We start from the raw sequence: 24068 nt of genomic DNA on the forward strand, positions 1-24068 counted from the left end.
GAATCACTCTATTATGTGTGTGTTGTCTGGTTCCCCAAGGCCAGAGTAATGAGGGTTCCTCTTCACGGAGGAACTGCTCTGCCTGTCACTGATATAGTTATTTAGAGGTGGAGATGAATTTTACAAGCATTGTGTGTTATTTAAATAGCATAAAATCAGATCCACAACTAGGCCACAAAACCACAGAGGCAGGCCCCTCCTGTCCACCTCCCAGTCCCTAGGACAGTGGCCTGAGATGGGGACTCCCCGAATGAACAGTATACTATTAGCATTACTGACCCTGTTACTAAGAGATCACAACCCAGAGATAAGACTTTCCAACGTGTTGGCATCTGGGTTTTAATGCTCCCAAGAGAGAGCTGTTAGACATTTCTAGCCTTCCTGCGGAGTAAGATTTCCATGCTTATCGGGGGGGGGGGGAATAGATAAGGCTTTTACAGATATCAGGTGATGTTCCTTAACTGAACTGGATGACCTACAAACACATCCTGGATCTGACACCAGGCAAAGTGAGGAAAGGGGAGTTCTTGAACTTTCCTTTCCTCTCGCTCAAATAAAGGGCTGTTTTCCAAGTACGATCAACATGCCAACTTGCTTTACAGGCTATGAAATGTCCCCCACACAACATGGCTCAGGGCACTGCCAGGAGAGTCTTGGCCGCTGACCCGGGCCATTCCCGGCAGGAAGGGGGATGTCAGCACCTCAGGGTAAGAAGAGAAGGAGGTGTGACTTTGACCAAACACGTCATAGGGCAGCTCTGACCACAGCGCCTGAGGCTTCACTAGGCACTGGTTTCTGGTGCTGCCAGCCATGTGTTTCCCCGGTAGGAACTCAGGTTCTTATACCGGAAAGCAAAGAAGGAACATCCAGGATCCTTTGTTTTCCTCACCCCACCTTCCAGCACAGGAGGCTCTAAATTAGCGAGCACGTGCACCTGGAGAAAGCAGACCCTCGGCCAACCTCACATTCACCTCAAGTCGGAAATGACCCCGCTACCTCTAAACTATGCCGGTGTCCCGTTTGAAGTGCTCCTGTCTGCAGGAATGTTCATCGCCAACCTCGAAAAGAGAAGGCAGTCCCCATAAAATAAAAGGAAAAAAGCACGTGAAATAAAATTTAAAAACCTACCAGCCACTCCTGATGGAAATTCTTCAAGTTGTTCTACACAAAAACAAATTTTGTTCTTATGAACCAAAAAGTCCACCCAACTCGAAAAAGCTGATTGGAGTAGAGATAGAGAAGGCTTTTTCTCCTCCTATAAAGCAGTGGCAAGCTCTAAAATATATCCCCAAATCTCCAACCTTTCTAGAAAACCAGAAGCACCTCATCCATTCCTCCCGTGTTCTCCAACCCCATTGGATTCTAGAACACTCCCACTCTGTAGGGTCAGTGGCTTATGGCTGCACCAGCCAGTGCCTGGAGAGACAGCCCACCAGCCTGGTCTTGGACGGCAGACCTGCAATCACCCTTCCCTGGCGGTTCTAGCAGTTCATCCCCTGGCCCCAGTTTCTCAGACATCCCTGGTGACCCTCGCCTAGAAGAGTCCCCCTTCCAGAGTCAGGCAAGCCTGGGGTCTGAATGCACAACACCCTCCAGGCTCTCCTGGTTACAGCAGATCTGGTTCCAGGAGATGCTGCTGCCTGCCTGTCTGCCAGGGGACACAGTATTGGCCAGAGACACCCTGCTCCAAAGGGACTGGGATATGGTTTGTCCCTTCTGGACAGCTAGTCTACAAAAAGCCTGGTCCAAGGGCTCCTCAGCTCAGCACACAGCCTGTGAGCAGAAAAGCCCTTTGCTGGGCTAGAGGAGGTCAGAATGCAACTCAGAGAAGAAGAGAAGCTTGCAGGGGCGTCTGGAAGGCTGGGGTCAAGATGCCAGGATACAGTGGCCTACAGACACCCTGCATTTGGAAGCACAGAGCTAGGAAACAGATCGCTTCTTGGAAAGAGACTTTTCATCTCTATGAAATGTAGCCCAGGCAGCCAAAAAGGCAGAAGGAGAAGAATAGAGGTCAAAGAGACCCCATGCGCTTGTCTACGTGTCTCTATCCCCCAGTACGACTCCTGGGGGCCAGAGGAACTCATCCGTATGTAGGCTCGGTTGCAGTCCAGATTACACCAGGGAGGGGACAAGGACAGCAATCCGGAATTACTACCCTGGGAGACCACCTCAGGGACGCTCAGTAGAGTCACTTGGGGAAAAGACTCACATACTGCATTTTCATGCTACATGAATTCTGATCATGGGACTCTGGGAGTGGGGGACCTCGCAGACCTAAAGGGGTCACAAGATGCTTGTCACTGTTCACATAACATCCCACCTGCGTCAACAGTGATGACCACCAGCACGACACCCGAAGAAAGCCAGTGAAGAGAAGGTCTCCCTCCCGGAAGGAAAGGGATCAGAATGGTGATCCAATACCGCCCCGTTTACCCATCACATACATTTTTTTTTTCTCTACCATAGAACATGTCCTTCGTAAGTACACTGCACAAACTGGATTGGTTATAGAAATAGGAAAGCATGAGTTGTATGTCGATTTATAGATTTAATTTCACACAGTTTCTTAACGTCAGAAAATATAAACTTAAAGTATTCTAACTATATTTTCTTCTGGGGAGTGGTACACAAACGCATGCTTGAAGTTAAACTGGGTCTGTTAATAATAGTGCTCAGTTGAAAGTTTCTAACTAAAGGGTGTGTCTGTTTGTCTTAAAAAATACTTGTCTGTTGTTCTCAATACAAAATTCTACGCTATCTTCAATAAATAAATAATAAAGTGTTTCTTCAAAGTATGAAATGTAAACTTTGTTGCCCTTTCTAACACACGCTCTTTTAAAAATTGCTTGAAATATGTCAGGGCTCTTACAGGAAATGACGACACTATGCATTCGGTTCCCAGCAAAGTGGGGACTTGGCCGCTATGTTGATGCCCCCCTTTATAAAGCACTTCTACAGTCCTAGTGAAATTCTAAGGACCTACAATCAAAGAGTACACCATCTAACACAGGAAAGCTAGACTCCAGTACGAAGAGAACATGCAAAGAAGTGTCATGACCACGACAAACTGGGATTAGGAGGACATTCACATGCGAACAAAATACAGCCCACACTTTTCATTAGCCAATCAAGTGATTATCTCGCTAACCAGCCTATCTCCCGGTGTTGAAGGGGGAAAAAAAATCAAAGAACTCAAACCAAACAGTTTGGCACATGGTCATACGCTCCCAACTCTGGCAACAAGCACATGTATTTCCATTACTGAGAGGTTGGTTGTGTGTGGAAGAGGATGGGAGAGAGTCTTAGGTCTTCCTTCCCTGATTTGTGAGGCTTGGGTGCTCCTAGAGCCTTTCCACCACCACACAATGGCGTTCCTTCCCCTCTTTCCACCCCACTTCCAGATTGTCATTTTCCTTTTTCACATCTTGGGGACGTCTTTCTTGGGAACATAGCAAAGACAGCTGCTGGAACTTCCCATGACAATCCGGATCCGACACACTCAAGTGAAAATAGGCTCAGAGCTGGTCACCAGCAATTACTCTTGTCACGAAACATCATAGGACCTCCAAGCCAAAGAGAATTTTCCAACCGGGCTGGCAACCAGGACCCAATGACATTGTAAAGTAGCCTTTCCAGGTGACCTGTGGTGATCTAATCCAGCAGAGTCTCACTTTGTAGATAACAAGCTTTCTTAGCCATCTTCCAAGCATGTTGGAAATCAAAACTGAATCACCTGATGGTAGCTAGTGATAGTTTTCATTGACATCTATCAATAAAAGACCTGGAGGGGACTGGAATGGCTCTAACAATGGCCCTACTAGAATCTTCCATGGACTAGCTCTTCAAAGAGCTAGCGCACTGTCTGATCAGGAGACCATCTCCCCAAGTGATCATATCCAGGGCAGCATTTCAAACAAGGTCCCAGTGGGGGAATGAGATTCTGGAGCAGCGGCAGGACCTTCATAATTATTTCTAAACACACGAAGGACTGGGCGTTACAGATCAAGGGGCCTATTCGGGGACTGGTGGAGATAAGAAATAGGAGCGTTACATGAATTCTCCAAAAATACAGACATTGCATTTATAAATCTATTTTACAGTAACCAGAACCACACCTCAGGCCCAGGGATGGACTAGACTCCCAACTGAATTTAACTGGGGGCTATGGGATTTCAAAGCCCCTACAAGCCATGATGAGACCAGCAATGAGGACAAAGGAAGACATAGTTTTGTTTCATAAAATGGGAAATTGTTTGGGGGCGGGGGAAAGATTGTCAAGAATTACTCCTAGAATTTTTGAGTCTTCACTGTCCCATTGCCCTGTGGCTGAACGTCAAATGGTGGTCTTAGGTAAGCCACACCATGTCCAGATTGCACCTGCCGCCGCAGCCTGGAACGCTGCAAGCACACCCTGGACCCACTCCCTATGGCTCATCAAACAACTGCAGGTCCAAGCGGACCACAATCTCTCCTGTGGGAACTTCGTGTAGCAGGAGACACTTTGTAACTGGACCCTTGGAACCCTGGTCCTTCTTGATGTCAGCCACACGGATCTCTGTCCGACCCAAAAAATCTGCAAGGAGAGAAAACACCCTGCTCAAAGAGAGAATTCCTTTACTTCAAGGCACGTGTTTGGCATATTAGGAATTTCTCACCGAATGTTATATTCGCCCTTCTTCCAAAAGGGAATTAGTCTGTTTATAGGAATCCATGAACTACAATGACAGAGCATAATTTTTAAATAGAGTACAAGGAAAAAAAAAAAAAAAAAAAAAAAAGAGTGGGGACAGAGGTGAGCTAGAAGGAGGTAAAAACGTGGACGATGACTTTTTCCATACCTGGGGACCTCCAAAGGGCTATTAAGCTTCCCGAGAGGCAATGCAGCGTCAGACAGCCTGTCAGCTGCACAGAGATTGGAAAGTAATACCTCCCTGGGTTCGGAGGCGACTTTGTGATGTCACATCCTTTTCGAAAGTCAAGGACGGTGAGCGAGGGCTGGTCCTTCCTCTGCCTCCTGCACGTGCCAGAGAGCAAATGCGAGGTGTGCGAGAGGAGGACGCAGGCTGGGCGCTGCACGTGCTCCCAGAACTATCTCGACACCACTTGCCATCAAAATATTGAGTGTCAGTAGAAGAGCAGGTGTGATTATATTTGAACAGGTTTTAAATGCTATGGGGGCGCCTGGGTGGCACAGCGGTTAAGCGTCTGCCTTCGGCTCAGGGCGTGATCCCGGCGTTNGTGTGATTATATTTGAACAGGTTTTAAATGCTATGGGGCGCCTGGGTGGCACAGCGGTTAAGCGTCTGCCTTCGGCTCAGGGCGTGGTCCCGGCGTTATGGGATCGAGTCCCACATCAGGCTCCTCCGCTATGAGCCTGCTTCTTCCTCTCCCACTCCCCCTGCTTGTGTTCCCTCTCTCGCTGGCTGTCTCTATCTCTGTCGAATAAATAAATAAAATCTTAAAAAAAAAAAAATAAAAATAAATGCTAGGCAATTACAGGATGGTGTTAAATGGTCCTCCAGAGCATAATTCTTTCATTTATTCATTTAGGAATTATTTATTGGAATATACTATGTACACTCCTGTACAGGAAACAGCCTTCTTTCAGGGTCCCATTTAAAACGTGGGAATTGGGGGCACCTGGCTGGCTCAGTTGGAAAAGCATGCAACTCTTGATCTTGGGGTCATGAGTTCGAGCCCCACGTTGGGTTTAGAGATTGCTAAAAATAATAATAATAATAATAATAATAAAGCTTTAAAAAATAATTAAGAAGATAAAATGTGGGAATTTTTTCTGGTGGACAGATACCGCTTTATTTTGTCCCTCTGCTCATTTTGTGGAAATAATCGCGGATATAAAAACAGCACTAGGATTTTCAATTTATACTCTAGTGGAGTCGATTCTATGTCATGATATTTCATTATTTAAAACAACCGTAACAACCATCCAGTCTCAAACCTTCACTTACCAGAATAAAAACTGACAGTGAAACACAGTAGAAACCCAGACGTGAGAGACTGTTCTGGACAATGCTCTAACATTTAGCCAGCTACGTGCCTGTGTCCAGACCGCAAATAAAGGTGCCTAACTCACAATGAGATAATTCATATAGAAGCATGAAAAGCCAAAAGTCACGTGGAGCAATTGAAGCCTTGCACAGATCATGCCAGCAGGAACCCCTCACTCCTACCACTTAATTGCACTCTTTGAATATTATTAAATTGAGATGGTCATCTTTAAATGCACTGTCTGATTTTTATTGGGTGAGGAAGAGAGAGTTTCTTGGAATCATTGGCCAGACCCCTGCTCTTCTAGGCTCATGGCAGAAACAGGAAGCTGGTTGGAGGAAAATGCATCCAACGTGACTCGATTCCTTTGATTAACCAGACATGTCACCGAAAGGGCCCTGACTGATTCTTGCCACACCCATTGTGGGCTGATGTTCTTCTCGCTCAACCGGCTACTTTTATCCATTATCACTGTGGCTTTTGGCCAAGAACTCAAGGACTGGGCTGAGACTTTGGGGGATAGCCTTTGTTGGAGTCGCTTGCTTTGGGGAAGCATGGGGACATGATGGTCATTGTGTAGGGCAGCCGGACCCCTCTAGACCAAGCACACTCTGTCCACCTTCTCTGAGAGGCCACAGCATTGTGAAGGCCTCTTTCTAGGAGAAGCTGAGTCTTGTCTTATGTCAACCTCATCTCTCTGGAGGGAAGCCAAAAAATCCTGGGCACCAAGTGCCCAGATAGAAAGCAATTTACCCACGAAAGCTGAGCGACAGGGAAGGAGGAAGGACACCTCAGGGGGCCGTTGTTTACTCACCGTCTGGCGAGAACTGGTCCCTCTCGAACACGGTGATGCACAGGACCTCCTGCTCCAGGTCTTTGATGAAGAACTGGCAGTTGGAATTCCACTTGGGATTCAGAGTGTCCTGGATGGTCTTGGTGATGTGACACTGGGAGCCCATGGTCACCTCACAGTACGGGTTACTCTTTCCTAGAGTGGAGAGAGTCTGCTCGACTTCTGCCTGGTGGCAGGGTCTCCTGGGCAGGGCATGGCAGGGTCCTCGCCACGGTGGGCAGCAATTTCCCGCCATGCCCCTCATTTTTGCCCCCCCCATTGCCACGTTTGATAAATGGCGTAAGATGGAGAATCTGGGGGCGCCTGGGTGACTCAGTCAGTGAAGCATCTGCCTTCAGCTCAGGTCATGATCCCGGGGTCCTGGGATCCATTCCCATGTCTGGCTCCCTGCTCAGCGGGGAGTCTGCTTCTCCCTCTGCCTCCGCTGTTCCCCCTGCTTATGCTCTCTCTCTCACTCTCTCTCTCTCAAATAAATAAATAAAATCTTTTAAAGAAATGGAGAATTTGAGCAAAAACTCCTACCATCCAGCATCACACTTCAACTATGATACTCAAATATTTATAACACTTAAATCATTAGATCAATGGGCTTTAAAACTAGGCCTTTCCAGTCTCCTTGCTACAGCCTTAGACTGCATCACACCCACCGTGAAATGGCAACCACTCAGATCTCTCTGAAAAACAAAATGGTGGGACGGATTAAATTAAGAAAGAAAAAAAAAAAACACTCTAGGTTTTTTTAACAAGCGTTAGAAAAACCAATTCCGGAAGGAAATTTAGGGTCATGGAAATAGCCCATTTGACGTAAAGCTGGCTGGGGGGCTTACAGAAAAGGCTTCCACCATGACCCCGTGCTGGAGGGAATTTGGGGTCCTTACCGTGTGACCGACAGGGTTTCAGCTCAATGCCTTCAACAACGTTCACCATCAACCTTCCGATACCCGTAGCCCTTTGGGAGCGGACTGTGATGGTAGAAGAATGACACACGGTGCCTTCGCTGAAACACCTGTCCCCTCCCTGTTTGCCCCAGAGCCCTTCGGTGTACCTGTCCCGCCCCATCTCCCCTTACACACTGGCTTCCTGGCTCCTGGAATGTACTCTCCACCCTCATCCTGCACTCTGCTCTCCCTCTCCCCGACTGCCATCCCTTCTCAGGCCCCCTCCCCCTCCAGGCCCATCTTTCCAGCTCTCAGGACTCGGGGCCCAACCTTCGGTGCCCCAGCTTGGCCGGACACACAGGCCGTGCCGCGGAGCGATGCCTACCCAGATACGCCTTCTCCCGCTTCTTCTTCTCTGTCTCTATATAGAGTTCGGAAGCAGCTTTGATTTTCTGCACCCAGGCAGTCCTTGGGAAGAGAAAGACAGAAAGGTGCCAAACAGAACTCAGGAAGAAGGTTTCAGGGCTGTTCCAGCTCCGTCTCCAGGATCCTGCCTGCTTTGTTCCTTTGCTCTTAACAACAAAGGCTGGGAAAGAAAGTCTGGTTTTGTGTCAAACGGTGCTAATGATTATTCCTTCCATTAATAAGGAAGGGATGAGTGACATTTTTATTGATGAACTTGACACCTGCCTTGCCTTTGGCATCCCCCCCCCCTTGGAAGAGAGATGCTGTCCTGGAGATGTTGGCATGTAACTCCCTCCTCCCTTATTGAAAAGCATCCCATATTTGCCTACCCGAAGAAGGCCAGAAGGATCTCTCTCACTAAACCATCCAAGGGAAGGACAAAACCATTTCGCAGAGAGGGAAGCACTTTACATGGAAAAGCAAACACACTCTGGGAGAAGCACTTTGGCATAATGCTTTCTCCTTCATTCTTCAAAGACCCATCTGCAGGATAACGTGGGCCAATTTTCTTGCTTGGCACAAAGGTTCTTTGGAATGTTGTTGGCCTTGTGTCAGGTTCACCCTCAGAAAAGATCTATTTCATTTGGCTCTAGGGCAGAGTCTCGAATACACGGTTGAGGCAAAATACACCCCTGCTCTGGGATCCAGAGCATCTGTCCAAGTGAGCTAGCTGAGGATGGGGTCGGGCTTGGGGGGTCCTATTAATCCCCAAATCGCCTTCCCATTGGCTTCTGCCACCTGGGAAACCTTGGGAAATGTGATCTCAAAAAATGATGAAAATGTCTTTTAAAAAAATTTGCAAGCAGAATTAGTTTCGATTCCTTTTATTTTGAAAAATTCACACCATGTGCTAAGCTTTTGAGAAGCTCTAGAGAAAAGTATGAAGACCTTCCTCCTACCCCCTCCAGCCAGAGGTTATGGTACTGCAACTCAAGAAATGTTGGGACCTGCTGATGAATTAAATGTCCTATGTGTGTCCAGTACCCGGTGGGGCCCCGGGCGCCCGGGGCTAGGGAGGTGGTGGGTCTTACCTTTCATTTATGCTCTCGGCTCGGAGGGTGTAGACTCGGTCAATGTGGGAGATGTGGAAGATGGGCTCATCTCCAGAAGGGTCAGTGGGTAATTTTACTAGGACCTCATTCAGGAAAATTGGCTGAAAAACAATGCACAGGAGTTATAAAACCAGACTGGGACTCTGCGTGGTTCAGTGAACGATGAGTGCGTGTGAGCTTACATACGCACGTTCCAGTACACTAAACTGAGTGTGTGTGTGTGTGTGTGTGCGTGCACGTTCCAGTAAACTCTACTAGAGGAATGATTTTGTGTTAATATCAACTTCATGTATTACAAACTATAAATAGGGATTTTAGCCTCCTCCATTTTGCAGGTGTTTTTTAGGTCCTTCAGGAGAAGAGCTGACCTGTCCGTTTTGGCCATAGCAAATCCTAATCGGCAAACAGTCTCCCTAACTTCACCTCCAGCCAAGCCTCCAAAGATTCGCATACAAAGCTGCTAGTGATCCATGTTGTTCTTTTCCCCCCACAATCAGGCTAACTGCTGCTTCAGAGAAAATTTTTCTGTAAAAACACCCCCACACAGACAAATTTAGGAAAACAGTAGCCCGCGACACGAAGACACACAAACACAGACATGTACATAGAACCAGACCAAACAAACAGCAGAGGGAAACTCTCCACACATTGACTGTTTAGACTGGCTTTTGCTGGAAAAGGTGAGGGGCACAGATGTTTCAAGCTATCCTGAGAAGTTTGGAGGCGGGTCTCGGAATGTTTGGAAGGTGGGCGCTGGAGGTCTAGTTTGGAGCTTTCCCACGCCTGCCTCATCCATAACCCTAGACCTTGAGCGCCGCCAGCCCAGGGCGTGCCTTCACCTGGGGACCCACGGTGGCCATCTGGAAGCTAATGATGTTTCGTCAGTCGAGTTGAACATTGTTTCTCTTCTGAGAGTCCTGGAACTGCATTGCCTTAGTTACCCTAAATCCCGGCTCTCCCCTTTGCCTTCTCCTCCATGGCATAGCCCCCAAACCCTTTTAAGACTGTGACTCCTTTTGGGAACTTTCTACTGCCCCAAACATCAACCCTGATATTGCAAACTGGAATCGAACTTACTGTTTTGTACATTTTATACTGCAGGTTAGATTTGGGACTGAAGACTTTGTCAGTGCCAGAAGAGCCCAAGGGCTTTATGATTTGGGTCAGCAGAAGGAAGTCGTTGAAGAGGAAGCCATACAGCTCCTTGTTGCTCTTGGCCTTGTAGAGTTTCCCACTGTGCAGAAACTTGCGCGGCCCCAAGCAGTTGGTCACTGAATTGAACACAAGTTGCTGAGAAAGGAAAAACAAAACCCAAAGAAGACATGATGAAGTGAGGTTATTTTTTTGATTTTTTGTTTTCTGCATCTGAAAGCCCAGGCTCCGTCAGAATCTGAGGCTGGGCCCCAGCAGGCCTGCATCTGAGGCTCAAGTCAAGGACTGCTCTGAAGACGTCAGGCAGTGCCTTTCAGGGCCAAGGAGTCAACGTCAGTCAAAGACCCAGTTCTGGGGATCCCAAGTGTCCAGATGAGTCTTGAGTATATTTCCTACTGTGTTCTCCGTAGGGGTCTACTAGTGTCTCAGGGTGATTGATATGCCCCTCTCCCTCTTATTTATTGGGAAACAGGAAGCAGGAAGAAAATTCTGGGCCCTATGCCATGTCGATGAGTATGTAGTGTGTCCCCAGTGGGGGCAGAACCTGCTCCAGGGACGACTCGACACAGGCTCTGACAGTCCCTTGAGCTTCTGGAAAGTACCAACTACTCTCTACAATTCTACAGGACACATGCTACTTTCCAAGATGTCGCCAGAGTCCGGGGCCCTAGCACATGGGTGACTGCCAAACTCAGGGGCACTGAGTGATGCCTCAAAGCCTAGCAGAGCAGACACAGTGCCCGTGCGCATCGAACCTCAGCCAACTTCCTTGTCCTGAAAATGGGAAAGGGACGCTCTTTTCCTGCCACGTCCCAAACCTTGGAGATGGCTCCAAGGGCTGCTGAAAGCTGGCTCTATCACCCCATTGGGCTCTATCACCTCATGTGAGTGGTTTCTAAAGGGGCAGAGGGAGACTGAGGCAGGAAAATGACCCCGTAAAGACCCCCTTTCTTGGTAGCAGGAGGAAAGACTGAGGCAGGGAAAGGGCACAGCTGTGCCCAGGCAGCCATATGATCCTGGCAAGTGTCAGACCCCTCCTGGCCCCCACCTGCCCACACGTGGGCCCCGGGGGAAGCTGCACCAGCAGTCTTCAAGGCCAATACTCCCCAGAGCCACGAACCCTGTAGATCTCCCTGAAGAGGGTATTTGTGAAGAAGTGACAGGGTTCACTCCGTCTGTCCCCGAAGAGATGTTGGTGGCCAGCATCTCCCACCATCGTGGGGGAAAGAATCAGCAGCGCCTCTGTGACTGGAGACCTACAGGCATCAGGAAGGGCGACCATTCCCCTCCACTCTTGGGTACAAGGAGGGGGGCCTCTAATCTCCCACCGAGGCTCTAAGAGAGCCCCCAAAGACTGAAGGTGACACCCACACAGGAGCCTGCAGAGGTATTCTTTACCCTTTTGCACTCTGAACAGGAGTCTGGAGATCCATTTTGCTCGCCAAGAGAGTTCAGGCTACTTGGGGACGGATGATGAATCCAGAGAAGGTGGCCTGAATGACGTCGTCATAATTGACGTAAAGATGACGTCGCTTATTTGTCCACCTCCAAGTGTGGGGCCTCCATGAGGCCAGTCGAGCACTGAATATAGATGAATTGGGAACGGTCTTTACATTTCTCTATCTCAGGACAAGAATGCCAAAGACAGTCTGTATTTGAAACTTAATCACGGGGATGAGTCCGGATCTGGGCCGGGAGACTTCTAGAAGCCAACACAGCCCCTGTCCCTGACTGCATGGTGAACACCAGACAGACAAGACAAAAGCTGGTGCACAAAGCTGGGGAAGACTGATCAGGGGGAAGGAAAACCCTCTATCTCCAAGAGGGTACAGAAGCCACGAAACTCAAATGTTAAGAGCTTATTTTACGCTTAATGTTTTCAGATGAAGACCCAGGCTTCGCCGAGTCTGCCTGATGGCGGCTGCGAGACCCAGGGAAGGGCCCCTTTCCAAAGAGCACAACCCCGAGTCCCGCTGCCCGGATTCAGGCAGGTGAGCGGCCCGCAGGATCGAGTTGGAGCTCCTTGGTGCTTGCTCGCCCTGCCTTCAACTCGCCCTAAAGCCTTAGCATCTCTCGCTCTACGGATGCCCGGCTCAGGATGTGCCCTCCACCAAGAGGCCCAGCCCCTCGACTCCTTCCTGGACAGATATCTTCACCCTGCAACACACAGCCACATGTCTCCTTCTCCAATGCTTCCCTGAATCTCCCTGTGACTGTCCCCTCCTCCCTAACTTGTGTTTCCACAGCACCCACACCTCGTTCTGCCTTCCACTCCTTATACTTTGTTGTAAACACAGGTTTAGCCCCCGCACACCTCATCTAGATCCCGAGGGAGGGCAGAGGTCACATCTTACTGGTGTTCATGTCCTTCCTGTTTAGGACAGAGCCATGGCACTCGGGCAGGTGCTCGAGAAATGTTTATTGAGTGGACGAACGGATGAAAGCATAAGTGGGCCAACCAACCAACGAATGCCCCTGGATTGCGTATCAACACAGAATTCCAAACTGCATTTCCACAGGGCTGCTCCCACAGCTCCGTTTATTGCACACCTAACGCTGAAGACTGACAAGGTGGTGAGGTGGGCAAGGAACCCATGGTGGTGACTTCCTCCGCTAGTGACTGCCTTCGAAGCATTGGAAGAAGGAGGAAGCCACAGGGAGGGTAGATGAGGGGGACACACTCTGCCTGGGCATTTTGATAAACCCTAGTGAGTGTGTGCGTGTGCATGTGTATGTGTGCACGTGCATGTGTATGTGTGCACGTGTGCATGCACACACACATTCATGCAGAGGCAGAGAGAGAGGGAAAACAGGCAGAAAGAATCAATGAAACTAAAGCAAGGGTAAGTGACAAGAAAAGAATTAAATACTAGAAGAGAAACTCCTGTTTCTGGCAGTACGGTGGACTAGATACTCTGACACATCCCGCAAAAATTTTTAAAAAACTGAGTGAAACACAAAATGCACTTTTTAAATGCAAGCAAAGTGATAAAATTATATAAAAAGTAAAAAAATGTACAGAGGCCAAAAACAGAATGAAAATGTGAACTCCAGAAGATAAGCAAACCCCAAAGCCGGCTTCAGCCCAGAGAGTCTCTCTTAAATCTGGTGACCTTGAGCTTCCGCTTCAAAGGTCACGTGGGGTGAGGGAGACGAGCGATGTTTGGAGGGCCCACCTGAGCAGAGGGATCTAACAGGAGACAGCCACAAAAAAACTGGCTCCCAGAGGAAGGATGACAAACTCAAGCACAGAAGGGAGGAACAAGAAGACTTACTTGTTTTTGACCTTGGCCTAAGTGGAATGAAAAAAAAAAATGCCCCTGAGAATTTGCAGCCCTCACCCAAGTCCGCAACTACAATTCGGCAGTGTGATCCCCAAACCCCTCTACATTTAATTTAGCGTGATGCTGGTAGCAATCCTCTCAGGAGGAATGCAACTCCAGATCTCAGAGGTCCCACAGATAAAGCTCCAAGGAACACGCAACTCACAACCAAAACTCAGCACAGACAGAGAAGCGGGCATGCGCAGTGCCGGCTAGCAGAACCAACAGAGAGGAGCGAGCTCCCGGTTAACTGTAGATGCCAGAATTACCTGATTGGGAATATGTTTAAAATGTGTTCGCAAGAAAGATGAAAAGTAGGGCCACTTGCGCAAGAGCAAGACACGAGAGAGAAACCAGCGGATCTGACAACAGGAAGGGAAATTGGGGAAATGGAAACGAAAATATAAGTCAGTGGACAGGTGCAGGGGCGGATAGGGGTCTGCGGGAGAGAGAAGGCGCACGCAGTGGCCTGGAGAGAACCACACATGATCCCGCTCGCCCTCCTCCCCCCTGCTGGCTGCCCGAGGCTCAGCTTGGGAGTGGGGGGCCGCCCGGGTCCCAGCCGGCGGGCAGCTACCTCCGACAGGCCTTCACACTGCACGTGCGCTTGGATCCACTCCAGCCGGTCCGAGTTCTCCTTCTCCCGCACCCCTTCGTTCACCTGCGAGCACAGCTCTTCCGCCTTCTCCAGGGCGTGCTTCAAGTGGCTGTGGTCAGGGTGGTTTTCGGGGGTGTTTTCCAGGATCTACGGAGGAGAACACAAGACAGCAGCCTCAGGCGGTGCGGGTGGGTCCCCCGGGGGGCGCGGTCCTGGAGAGCCCAGCAGAGGCAGGGCACCTTTCCTGACGGGTGCCCACAGTGGGAGGGGCCGCTCTGAGCGCCCAGCTGCAGCCAAGACAGGAGCAAGACGCCCCCCCCCCCTTGTTGGCCGGGTCACCTGGGGAGGCAGGGGAATGCCACATTATTTAGACCTAGGGTTTTGCGAGGGCAGTGGCTGCAGCCAGGGTAACAATGCGCCCTCAGGGATTTTCCCCTAGAAAATGCCTCTTTCCCTAGCTCCGTGCGAGCGTCAGGCTTCTGCGCAGCTCTGGAACAGCGTGCCAAGGGGTGGATCTGAGCTCACGTGCGTTTTTCTGCATAGAACCCTCGAAGCCAGCGGCCACACCTGCGGCACTACCATCTGGGCTCTGCCGGGGAGCAGCGGTGCGTGGGCCCGTCCCCTAAATGTTCGGAGCCTCAGTTTCCTTATATGAAAAGTGGGGATGGTCCCTAGCACCTCCTTTATAAGGTTATCTGGAGACTAAATGATTTGATATAGTAAAGCGCTTGGCAAAGTACCCGACCCTTAGAAGGTGCTCAGCGAATGAGAGCCATGACCATCGGATTCTCAAAGGACTTTGGGGGCATTAAAAGCAGCCATGAAGAAAGGCCCCGAGCCAGTGTGGGAATGCACCGGGGGATGTGGGCAGTGTACCTGCCCAGGCCTTGTCCACACACAAATAATTCAAATGGACCTAACCTTGAGTGATATCTCACCTCAAATATACCCTTTGGCTTAAGGTCCTAGGGAAGCACCTAAATTGAGAAAAAAGCCCATTCTGGTCCTGCGTCCACTAGTCATCAACAATCCCCGCCCTCAGGCCAATCCTGGCTGTACTTAAGATCCCTTTGGAAACTCCTGAGGCCTCATCCCTGACCATATCCCTCGGGGTGGGACTCCGGTGTAGGAACTTTCTAGAACACTCCAGGTGATTCTAAGGTGCAGCCAAGTCTAAGGACTATAGCTCTAGACTGGGAGCCCACACAGCTGGCTTGTGCAAATTCATTAGTTTTTGTTTTGGTTTGGTTTTGCTTTTTTTCCCCTCAATTTATTTAAACTAAGAACAAAAAATACAAAAATCATTTACCCATTTATGCCACCCCCTACCCCTGCCTCTGGCAGCTACTAATCTGTTGTCTGCATCTATGAGCTTGGGGGTTTTCTTTAATTAATTGTTTTTAAGATGCCAAATATAAGAAAGATCATACGGTATTTATCTTTCTATGTCTGAATTATATCACTTAGGATAGTGTCCTCAAGGTCCATCCGTGTTGACACAAGTGGCAAGAGCTCACTGGTTCGGTTTTTCTTTATGTCTGAACAATATTCTATTATATATTATACTATATACATACAACATATACGTATATATTATATATATATATACACACACACATATCCCAATGTCTATCCATCAGTGGACAATTAGGTTGTTTCCATGTCTTGGCTATTATAAACAATGCTGCAGTGAACATGGGGGTGCATGTGTCTTTTTGAATTAGTGTTCTTCTTTTCTTCAGGTAAATACCAAGAAGTGAAATAGCTGGACTGTATATGGTAGTTCTATTTTTAATTTTTTGAGGAATCTACTTACTGTTTTTGAGAGTGGCTGCATCAATTTATATTCTTACCAACACTGGACAAGGATTCCTTTATTCTCCACATCCTTATCAACACTTGTTATTTCTAGTCTTTTTTTTTTAAGATTTCATTTATGTATTTGAGAGAGAAATATTGAGAAAGCGGATGAGTGAGGGGGGAAGGTGCAGAGGGAGAGGGAGAAGCAGGCTCCCCACTGAACACAGAGCCCAATGCAGGGCTCGATCCCAGGACCCTGGGACCATGACCTGAGCTGAAGGCAGAAGCTCAAAGAACTGAGCCACCCAGATACCTCTCTAGTCTTTTTTATAATAGTTATTCTAACAAGTGTGAGGTGATAATTTATTGTGGTTTTGATCTGCATTTCCCCGATGGTTAATTACATAGAGCACCTCGTAAGCACTGTGTTGTCTTTAGAAAAATGCCTAGTCAGATCCTCTGCCCATTTTTAAATCAGATTGTTGTTTTTTTTGCTATTGTATGAGTTGTATAAGTTCTTTATATATTTTAGATGTTAGCCCCTTATCAGATATACAATCTGCAAATATTTTCTCTCATTCAGTGGGTTACCTTTTCATGATGTGACAGTTTCCTTTGCTTGCAGAAACTTTTTAGTTTGATGTAGTTCGTCTGTTTATTTTTGTTTTTGTTGCTTTAGTTTTTGGTGTCAGATTTGTAAAAAGTCATTCAAGACTCTTGCTCTTGCATCCATTTTGAGTTAATTTTTGTGTACGGTGGTCCGGTTTCATTCTTTTGTATGTGGCTGTCCGGTAAAGAGACTGTTCTGTCCCTATTGTATATTCTTGGCTCCTTTATTGTAAACGAATTGGCCGTATAGGCATGGGTTTATTTCTCGGCTCTCTATGCCATTCCACTGATCTATGTGTCTGTTTCTATGCCAGTATCATACTGTTTCAATTACTATAGCTTTGTAATATAGTCTGCAATCAGGGAGTGCGATGCTTCCAGCTTTGTTCTTCTTCTTCAAGATTGCTTTGGCTAGTTGGGATCTTTTCTGGTTTGTACAAATTTTAGGATTGTTCTATTTCTGTGAAAAATGTCATTGGAATTTTGAATGGGATTGCATTGAATCTGTAGATTGCTTTGCGCAGTATGCACATTTTAAACTACATTAATTCTTCTAGTCCATGACAGTAACGCCCCAACAGCCATTGGCTAGATCCAGAACACCTATTTTAAAAGCTTGTTTCCAGCTCCAATGTGCAATTAAATATTGGGAGGGGAGGAGAAATATTGAGCCAGTTAAATAGTAACTGTCAAGTTGGAAGAGGGGAAATAGTAGGTTGAAAGCCTGATTCAAAACTAATTTAACTCAGTCAAGGTGGCCACAGTGTACTTTGTTTTTTGTTTTTTTTTTTTTAAGATTTTACTTATTTATTTGACAGAGAGAGAGACAGTCAGCGAGAGAGGGAACACAAGCAGGAGGAGTGGGAGAGGAAGAAGCAGGCTCCCAGCAGAGTAGGGAGCCTGGTGTGGGGCTTGATCCCAGGACCCTGGGATCATGCCCCGAGCAGAAGGCAGACGCTTAACGACTGAGCCACCCAGGCGCCCCCACAGTGTACTTTGTGGGACTGAGCTGGGGTTGGATGGAGGAGATGGCTTACATGGAGGGGGATGGGTTACTATAAGGGGTCTGAGCAAATCAGTAAATGTATTGACAATAATGAGAGGCAGGTTCCTCATAGAAAAGAAGCTATAAGTACAGAAAGGGGGAAGGCTGGAATCAATTCTGTGGTATAAGATTAGAACAGGAGGTATCAGTGTGAACTCATGGGTTTTAATATGCGTTATTATCTACATAGATGGATCTAGAAATAAATATAAATGTATGTGTGTACACTTACATATATGTAAGTATGTGCATATGAATTTAATATACATACATGTATTTCCTGACTCTGCCACTGAGAGACCCACAAGGCAGTAACGCCCCAACAGCCATGAGCACACCAGCACCCAGATCTGGGTTTCTCAAGCCTCCATTAGAGGAAACCAGATCTAAAACCTCTCTCCAGGACCCCCCCCCGTGGTTATATAATCGCGGGCTCAGAGGCTATCTGAGTCCGCTCACTCATATTACAGGTAGAAACACTGAAACCCTATTTTTTTTTCTTTTGGTATTGGTTCCACGATGGCTTTTTGAAGATGGGTGGGAGGCCTGACATTTCCTTCTCTTTCTTGCTGGGAAGATTGAGGCCTGAAGGCATTATACCTCTATTAGGAAAAGAACCGAAGAACTGAGCTTTCATTTCCCAACTTATGAGGGAAAAGCCACCTGGTCACATGGCTAAAGACTGTATATTACTAGCTCTTTTCACAATAAACAGCTTTCCTTTCTGAGTGACCAAGCGGATGCTTCCAACACCCCCTCGGCTTATGAGTCTACACAACAGATACCAGGTGCGTTGGTGGGAGAACATGCCTGGGACCCTGGATCCCTGAAATGCTGAGAAAGCATTCCTCTGCTTGAAAAGGCAAGACGGGTACTTACATTTTTAATGATCAGTGGGTATCTTGTTACCCGTTGCATAGGCTTCAGTATAAAACTAGACAGTGGCATCCCTTTACATCGAGGGTCCATCGCCAGCCTCTGAAATTAGAGAGTTTTTTAAATGTACTTAAGAAATCTGCAAAATCCAGTTAGTGACATCCACTCCCTGCCCATCACGTTGTCTCATTTATCTGGATAAGAGCGGAGGAGCCTGGAGTTGGAAGGGCCCGACCCGTGATCCCAGTCCAGGACGATGGAGATTGGAGACCCACCCCATCCCTGGGAAACACAGTCCCTTCCCTCCAGAGATGAGATTCTGGCTCTGCAGAGAATATTTCTTCTGGCTATCTGCCAGACCTTTTCACAGTCCCAAGTGTAAGAAGAGACACGAGATTGTAGAATTAGAATAAAAATTCTCCTTAAGTCCTAGAGATGCCAGAAGGACCGAATCTCGTTGTTTAGTTCGGATGGAGCCGGCACCTGCCCATGGGAGCCCCAGGCAGGTGGGGACGGTGGCACTGAGACAGGAGGGGGGGAAGGAACACCTCAAGTCCCATGGGTTGTCCCCACCATAGACCACCTGTCGCTTTTGTGAACTTGACTGGAGGAAAGAGTCCTATCCCAAACGATGATCCTGTCCGTAAGTCACAGGGACTATGGTGACTCAGCTCTCAAAGGCGCTGGCCAGGTTTAACGCCTTAGATATGGGCAGCAGCCATGACCTCGGTCCCAGGTCCCGGGAAGTGTCAGCCCCCAAACCTGCTGCAGCCATGGACATCATCATTCCAGGGACACCTCATACCTGGCAAAGGAGTGTCAAACCCCCACAGGGATGAGGTGAGGAGAGGTGATGACGGAGGAGAAACAAGCCCTCTGTCCTGGGTGGTGTCAGCACTTCCCTCAAGTTTAAGTGCATCCAGTGATGAATTCATCCTGCCTTGTGCCTGGGGGTGGACCGGCCCTTGGCTGAAACCCCAGGTGGCAAAGCATTTAATGTTGAGAAACACCAGGGGGAAAGGAAAGAACAAGTATGTGGGGACGCTACGGTCAAGGAGAGACCTCACAATGATGATTCCACAAATGTGATTATTGGGGAGGAGGGAATGGCCTGCCCCCAAACGCACGAGGTACAAAGAGAACCCTGCTGTTAGTATTATTGGTCTAGTCACCAAAATGTAACTGATTTTCAGCAAAAGTTATTTGATTCTTTTCCTGTTTTTCTTTCCTCTGGGAGATGTGGAGGCTGTTTGAGTGGAGCAGTGGGGCCAGCGGGGTACCGCCCTGGCCAAGGCCAAGTCCCAGGGCCTGCAGCCTCCAGCAGTACGGGACCCACCTCCTCAGATGTCCCTTGGGGGACACATGGCTCTCAAGACCCCTGTTATCCCCCAAGGCAGAGGTCCTGACCTCCCACACTCACCCCCACACGCTTCCTAGAACTTGAGGCCAACAAGAAGAACCAACTGGGAAAGGAACAAAGGGCCGCTTGGGATTCCTGGCCATTCTCTCTGCAGCAAACAATGGTGGGGGGGTGCTCAGACCTAACAGAATGGGGCACCTGAGATGCACCAGCCTTGCTGGGTGTGACAAATCAGATGGAAGATTTAAATCAGCATCCAAATAACACCGCTAACACCCGGACCACACATCAGAGTTTCCGGGTGCAAACTGGCCCCTCATCTCCAAGCCCGCCTCTTTGGTCACAGCCCCACCTGTCTGCTCCTGGCGGCCCCCAGGGCTGGGTCAAGACCTCGGTCCTGTTGGCTGTTTTTAGCGGGAATCTGCTCGCAGGCTTGAATGCGCTCCTCACACATCCACCGCCCTGCGTCAGCCACGGAGCGGCAGGGGCTTAGCTCGGCCTGGGTTCCTTACCTTGACAAACTCCTTGAAGTCCGGGGCCTCGTCCGTCTTCTGCTGGATCAGGGCAGCCCCATTGAGCTGACAGCTGCAGAAGCGGATGTAAGGCTGCATGTGGGGCAGCTGCGCGGTCAGGATGTCGCCGACCATCTTCACGGGCATCTTCTCCCCCGACATCTTCTTGCGGACCCGCAGCGCTCTGCAGGGGGGACACGGGAAGTGAGCCCCTGCCTGCACACCAGCCAGCGCGACGGGGCACGCTTCTCGGTCGTACAGACAAGAATGTGTGTGAGGGGCACAAACCCAGGGCCGCTAAAGGATCTACTGGGGGACACAAGGGACAGAAAAGTAACACGTCTGGTGCTGCAGAGGGGTTATCGGTGGGACACTTTTCTTCGGCATACTGGCTGTTTGCGGGTGCTGGGGAATCACGACCTCTCAAGGAAATCTTTGCTGAACAAGTCAGCATGAAAAATTACTTTTTTTTCTCACGGAGAAATAGGGAATTGTTTCTTTCGTAACTCAGACGAGATCCCTGTGTCGACGTCTCACTCTATGGATTATCTGTGGGGAAAGTCCTAGGCCAGTATGGCCCCAGCACTGAGTCTGTTCCGGGCCAATGTCACCGAGGGACGCTACTATTGCCAAGGGACATGGAGATTCATTTTCAGACAAAACAGAAGATAATTAAGAGGGTAAATCAACGGCCACAAAAAAATAATCCCATTATGTTCACCAACACCAGGTATAAATGGTTGTCTGTGCAGTTCCCTGCTTCTTCTCTGTGGCTAATTGGAAGTTGACTGGATTACAGAGTTCTGAAGAGAGAAGCCTATTTATATGACAATGGACCGACAAACCCAAACGATTCATCTCCTGGAAGCTGGGAAGAGACTGAAGAGGCTGAGAAGTGTTTGTTCTGGGATCCAGCTGCCATGAGAGCCAATTCTGTGCATCCCACCCTTCCAGCTCCAATATGTGAACTCCTAACGCCAGCCCCTAGAAGGGCACATCACTGAGCTTCGACGCAGCAAGGAGGGCGATGAGCTTTGAGGGCAGGACAACAACACTGGAGGCCATGAGTGTGCTCTGCCTCCCCCAGTAATGGTGGGTGGATGGATGGGTGGATGGATGGAAGGATGATGGGTGGATGGAAGGACGATGGATGGATAGATGGATGGATGGATGGACTGATGGATGGATGGGTGGTTGGATGGAACAGAATGGTATGTTATATGATTTTAACATAAGGTGGGGAGGTTGTTACTATAAATCCCTTTGGCTTTCACAGCCATGTTGGAGAGGTAAGGATATGGCTCTCTAAGAATTCCAAGGAAGCTTTGTAATATTAGCATTACTAAAAACTTCAGACCACTTTACCGTCTTTCTCCCACGTTTTTAACTAAAAAAAATCCTTGGACCGGGCAAACAAGTCAAGGGGAGAAATTTTAGGAACAGTAAGTTATGTGGTCTGAACAGTTAGGAATTCCACCGCAAGCAGATGCCCGTGTAGGGAGAGACGCTGGTCGGCGCTGGCTGCTTGGTATGTGAGGGGCGGCCGCTTGATACCCTCAGGATGGCCAAATGGCCACCGCTCATTGAGGGGGTTGGTACGGAGTATCTCCCAACATGTAGAAATCTGCTCAAGGGTGATGTCACCCCCAATTCTGGGACCAGAGCCCTGCATAATCATGTTAGAAACTTGCTATGGATGGAAACAGGAAGAAATTCCATCATTCTATCATTTTTGTATGAGGAGGAACAAAATAATCTTTCCCTAAGGGAATACAAGTACCACCACCCCCTCCCCCACTTTTAAAAAATCATGGAGGAGACAAGGAAAAGGAGAAAGAGCACACGCAGATGGCCATTGTCTTGAAGAGGCTAAACCAGGGCCTGGGTTCTGGAAGAACTTGCCCAGAACACACTCAACTTGTCCAACCAGGGGACAGGCCTGCAATCAGGGCCCGACTACAGACCAGGCACCTGTCAGGGCTGGGTCGCCGTCCTCTGGGATGTTCTACTGCGCAGGCAGGACTTACAAGGACTGGGTCCGCATGGGTTTGAAAGGAGGGTGTCACTGGGCTCAGGGGTCACGTGACTCTGTCGCCGCAGCTCTAATCTCATCTGAAGTTTTCCTGGGTCAAGGCCCTGACCTGCCACAGTATCAATCAGCTAATGAACATTTCAAAGGGCGCTCAGTTGTTTGCTGGATGAGTGAGAGCTCCTGACCCCCAGAAGCCCACCGAGCACGAGCTGGCGTGTCTTAATAGGTCCTATGGGTCAAACCCTCTTTTGCACACATTGCTTATTCTCCCTACGGGCTGCTGGCACACCCAAGGTGCGGAAACGGAGTGACTTGACCAAACTCACACAGCTGAGACTGACAGAGGCCATTCTCGAACCCAGGCGGTGTGACCCCAGAGCTCTGTAAGCACAGAGCGCGGGACAACAGGCCCAGCGCCCAAGCCCACCTCTGCGCCCCAGCTGCTCCCCACAGGCCCTGTCCTGCCTCCAGAAGCGGCTCCTGCCATCTTGACTTCTCGCTGCCACTTCCGTGACCCTCTGCCCCTCTTCCGGCCACCACTGCTGTCATGTCCTCCATGCCTGGCCTTTCCCTCCCGCCCCCTGGGCCCAAAGTTCCTGTCAGGAGGAGACAGGAGCCTCCTGTCTCCCCACGCTGTCTCTGTCCCCGACAGAGGTCTGTTACTCTTTATTTTTGTTTCCTGCTTAAAATAAAATTATATTTATCTTGAGTTAAAAAGAAGGTCAAATACTTAGTTTAAGAACTTTTTTTTTTTTTTTGAGAAGTTCCTTCATTTTCCTCCAAGTAAGGAGGCAAGAAAGGATGGATTAAACACAAACAGTTCCCAGCACCTGGGTTTGCGCGGCCCTGTGTCTGGTCTGCGTTCCTTCTGCTATCATGGCCTGCAGCTGCTCTTAATGTGAAAAGGTTCTAGATCTTTCTGCCCTCCTCTGCTTCTTAAAAGCAAATTTCACAGCTCTCCACTCACCAGGAAGAGCGAATCGTCCATTCTAACCCCCAACCATAGTAGGAAGTCCCTATACCCAGTTAGCACCCCTTTATTTTCATTTATGTATTTCTTCTTTGTCTGTTTCCGAAATCCCATGTCCCCCCCACCACCCAAGTGCAAGGAGTCACTGGCCCTTGGATCAGGATTGGCAGATAGATGGCTGCTCACCAGTGACCTTCCAGGGGGACCTGCCTTAACTCCCCTTTACCCGAAAACACCTTCCTCTTCCAGCCTGCAAGGAGCCCTCAAACCTCCCCACCGTTGGGGTGATTCCTTGGCATGAGGAGGTTAAATCTATGCAACAAAGGGATGTAGCAAAGTGTCCCCTGTACAACCTACAATGTGGGGGCTCCCCCTATAATCCTTTTCATGTTTCTGTATGTTTAAAAATGTTCATAATAACATATTGACAAGGAAAAAAAAAAAGAAATGGTGTCTCCGGGAGGCTCCTATTAAATATTGTATGTCGAATATGAAGACATGAGACAGTTCACCCAAACGGACTGATCAGGTCAT

General features: G+C 48.7%; 1 protein-coding gene across 12 annotated transcripts in view; it reads right to left on the minus strand.

Moving 5' to 3' along the window:
* Positions 1-408: 408 nt before the first annotated feature.
* ITSN1 (intersectin 1) overlaps positions 409-24068 on the minus strand; it is a 206032-nt gene continuing 182372 nt past the window's right edge. For 11 of the 12 annotated variants that reach the window (XM_034655974.1, XM_034655990.1, XM_034655980.1 and 8 more), the window contains 9 exons: positions 20533-20716; positions 18664-18762; positions 14310-14477; positions 10335-10547; positions 9237-9358; positions 8126-8208; positions 7741-7824; positions 6824-6997; positions 409-4573 (listed from right to left, as the gene is read on the minus strand). In XM_034655974.1, coding sequence (XP_034511865.1) covers positions 4425-4573; positions 6824-6997; positions 7741-7824; positions 8126-8208; positions 9237-9358; positions 10335-10547; positions 14310-14477; positions 18664-18762; positions 20533-20716 — 1276 coding nt within the window. In that variant the 3' untranslated portion in view covers positions 409-4424. Of the gene's footprint in view, positions 4574-6823; positions 6998-7740; positions 7825-8125; positions 8209-9236; positions 9359-10334; positions 10548-14309; positions 14478-18663; positions 18763-20532; positions 20717-24068 lie in introns of those variants that run through there. The other variant, XR_004624017.1, reaches the window with a different exon arrangement.

This window comes from Ailuropoda melanoleuca, chromosome 1, assembly GCF_002007445.2.
Source record: "Ailuropoda melanoleuca isolate Jingjing chromosome 1, ASM200744v2, whole genome shotgun sequence".
Taxonomy (NCBI): Eukaryota; Metazoa; Chordata; class Mammalia; order Carnivora; family Ursidae; genus Ailuropoda; species Ailuropoda melanoleuca.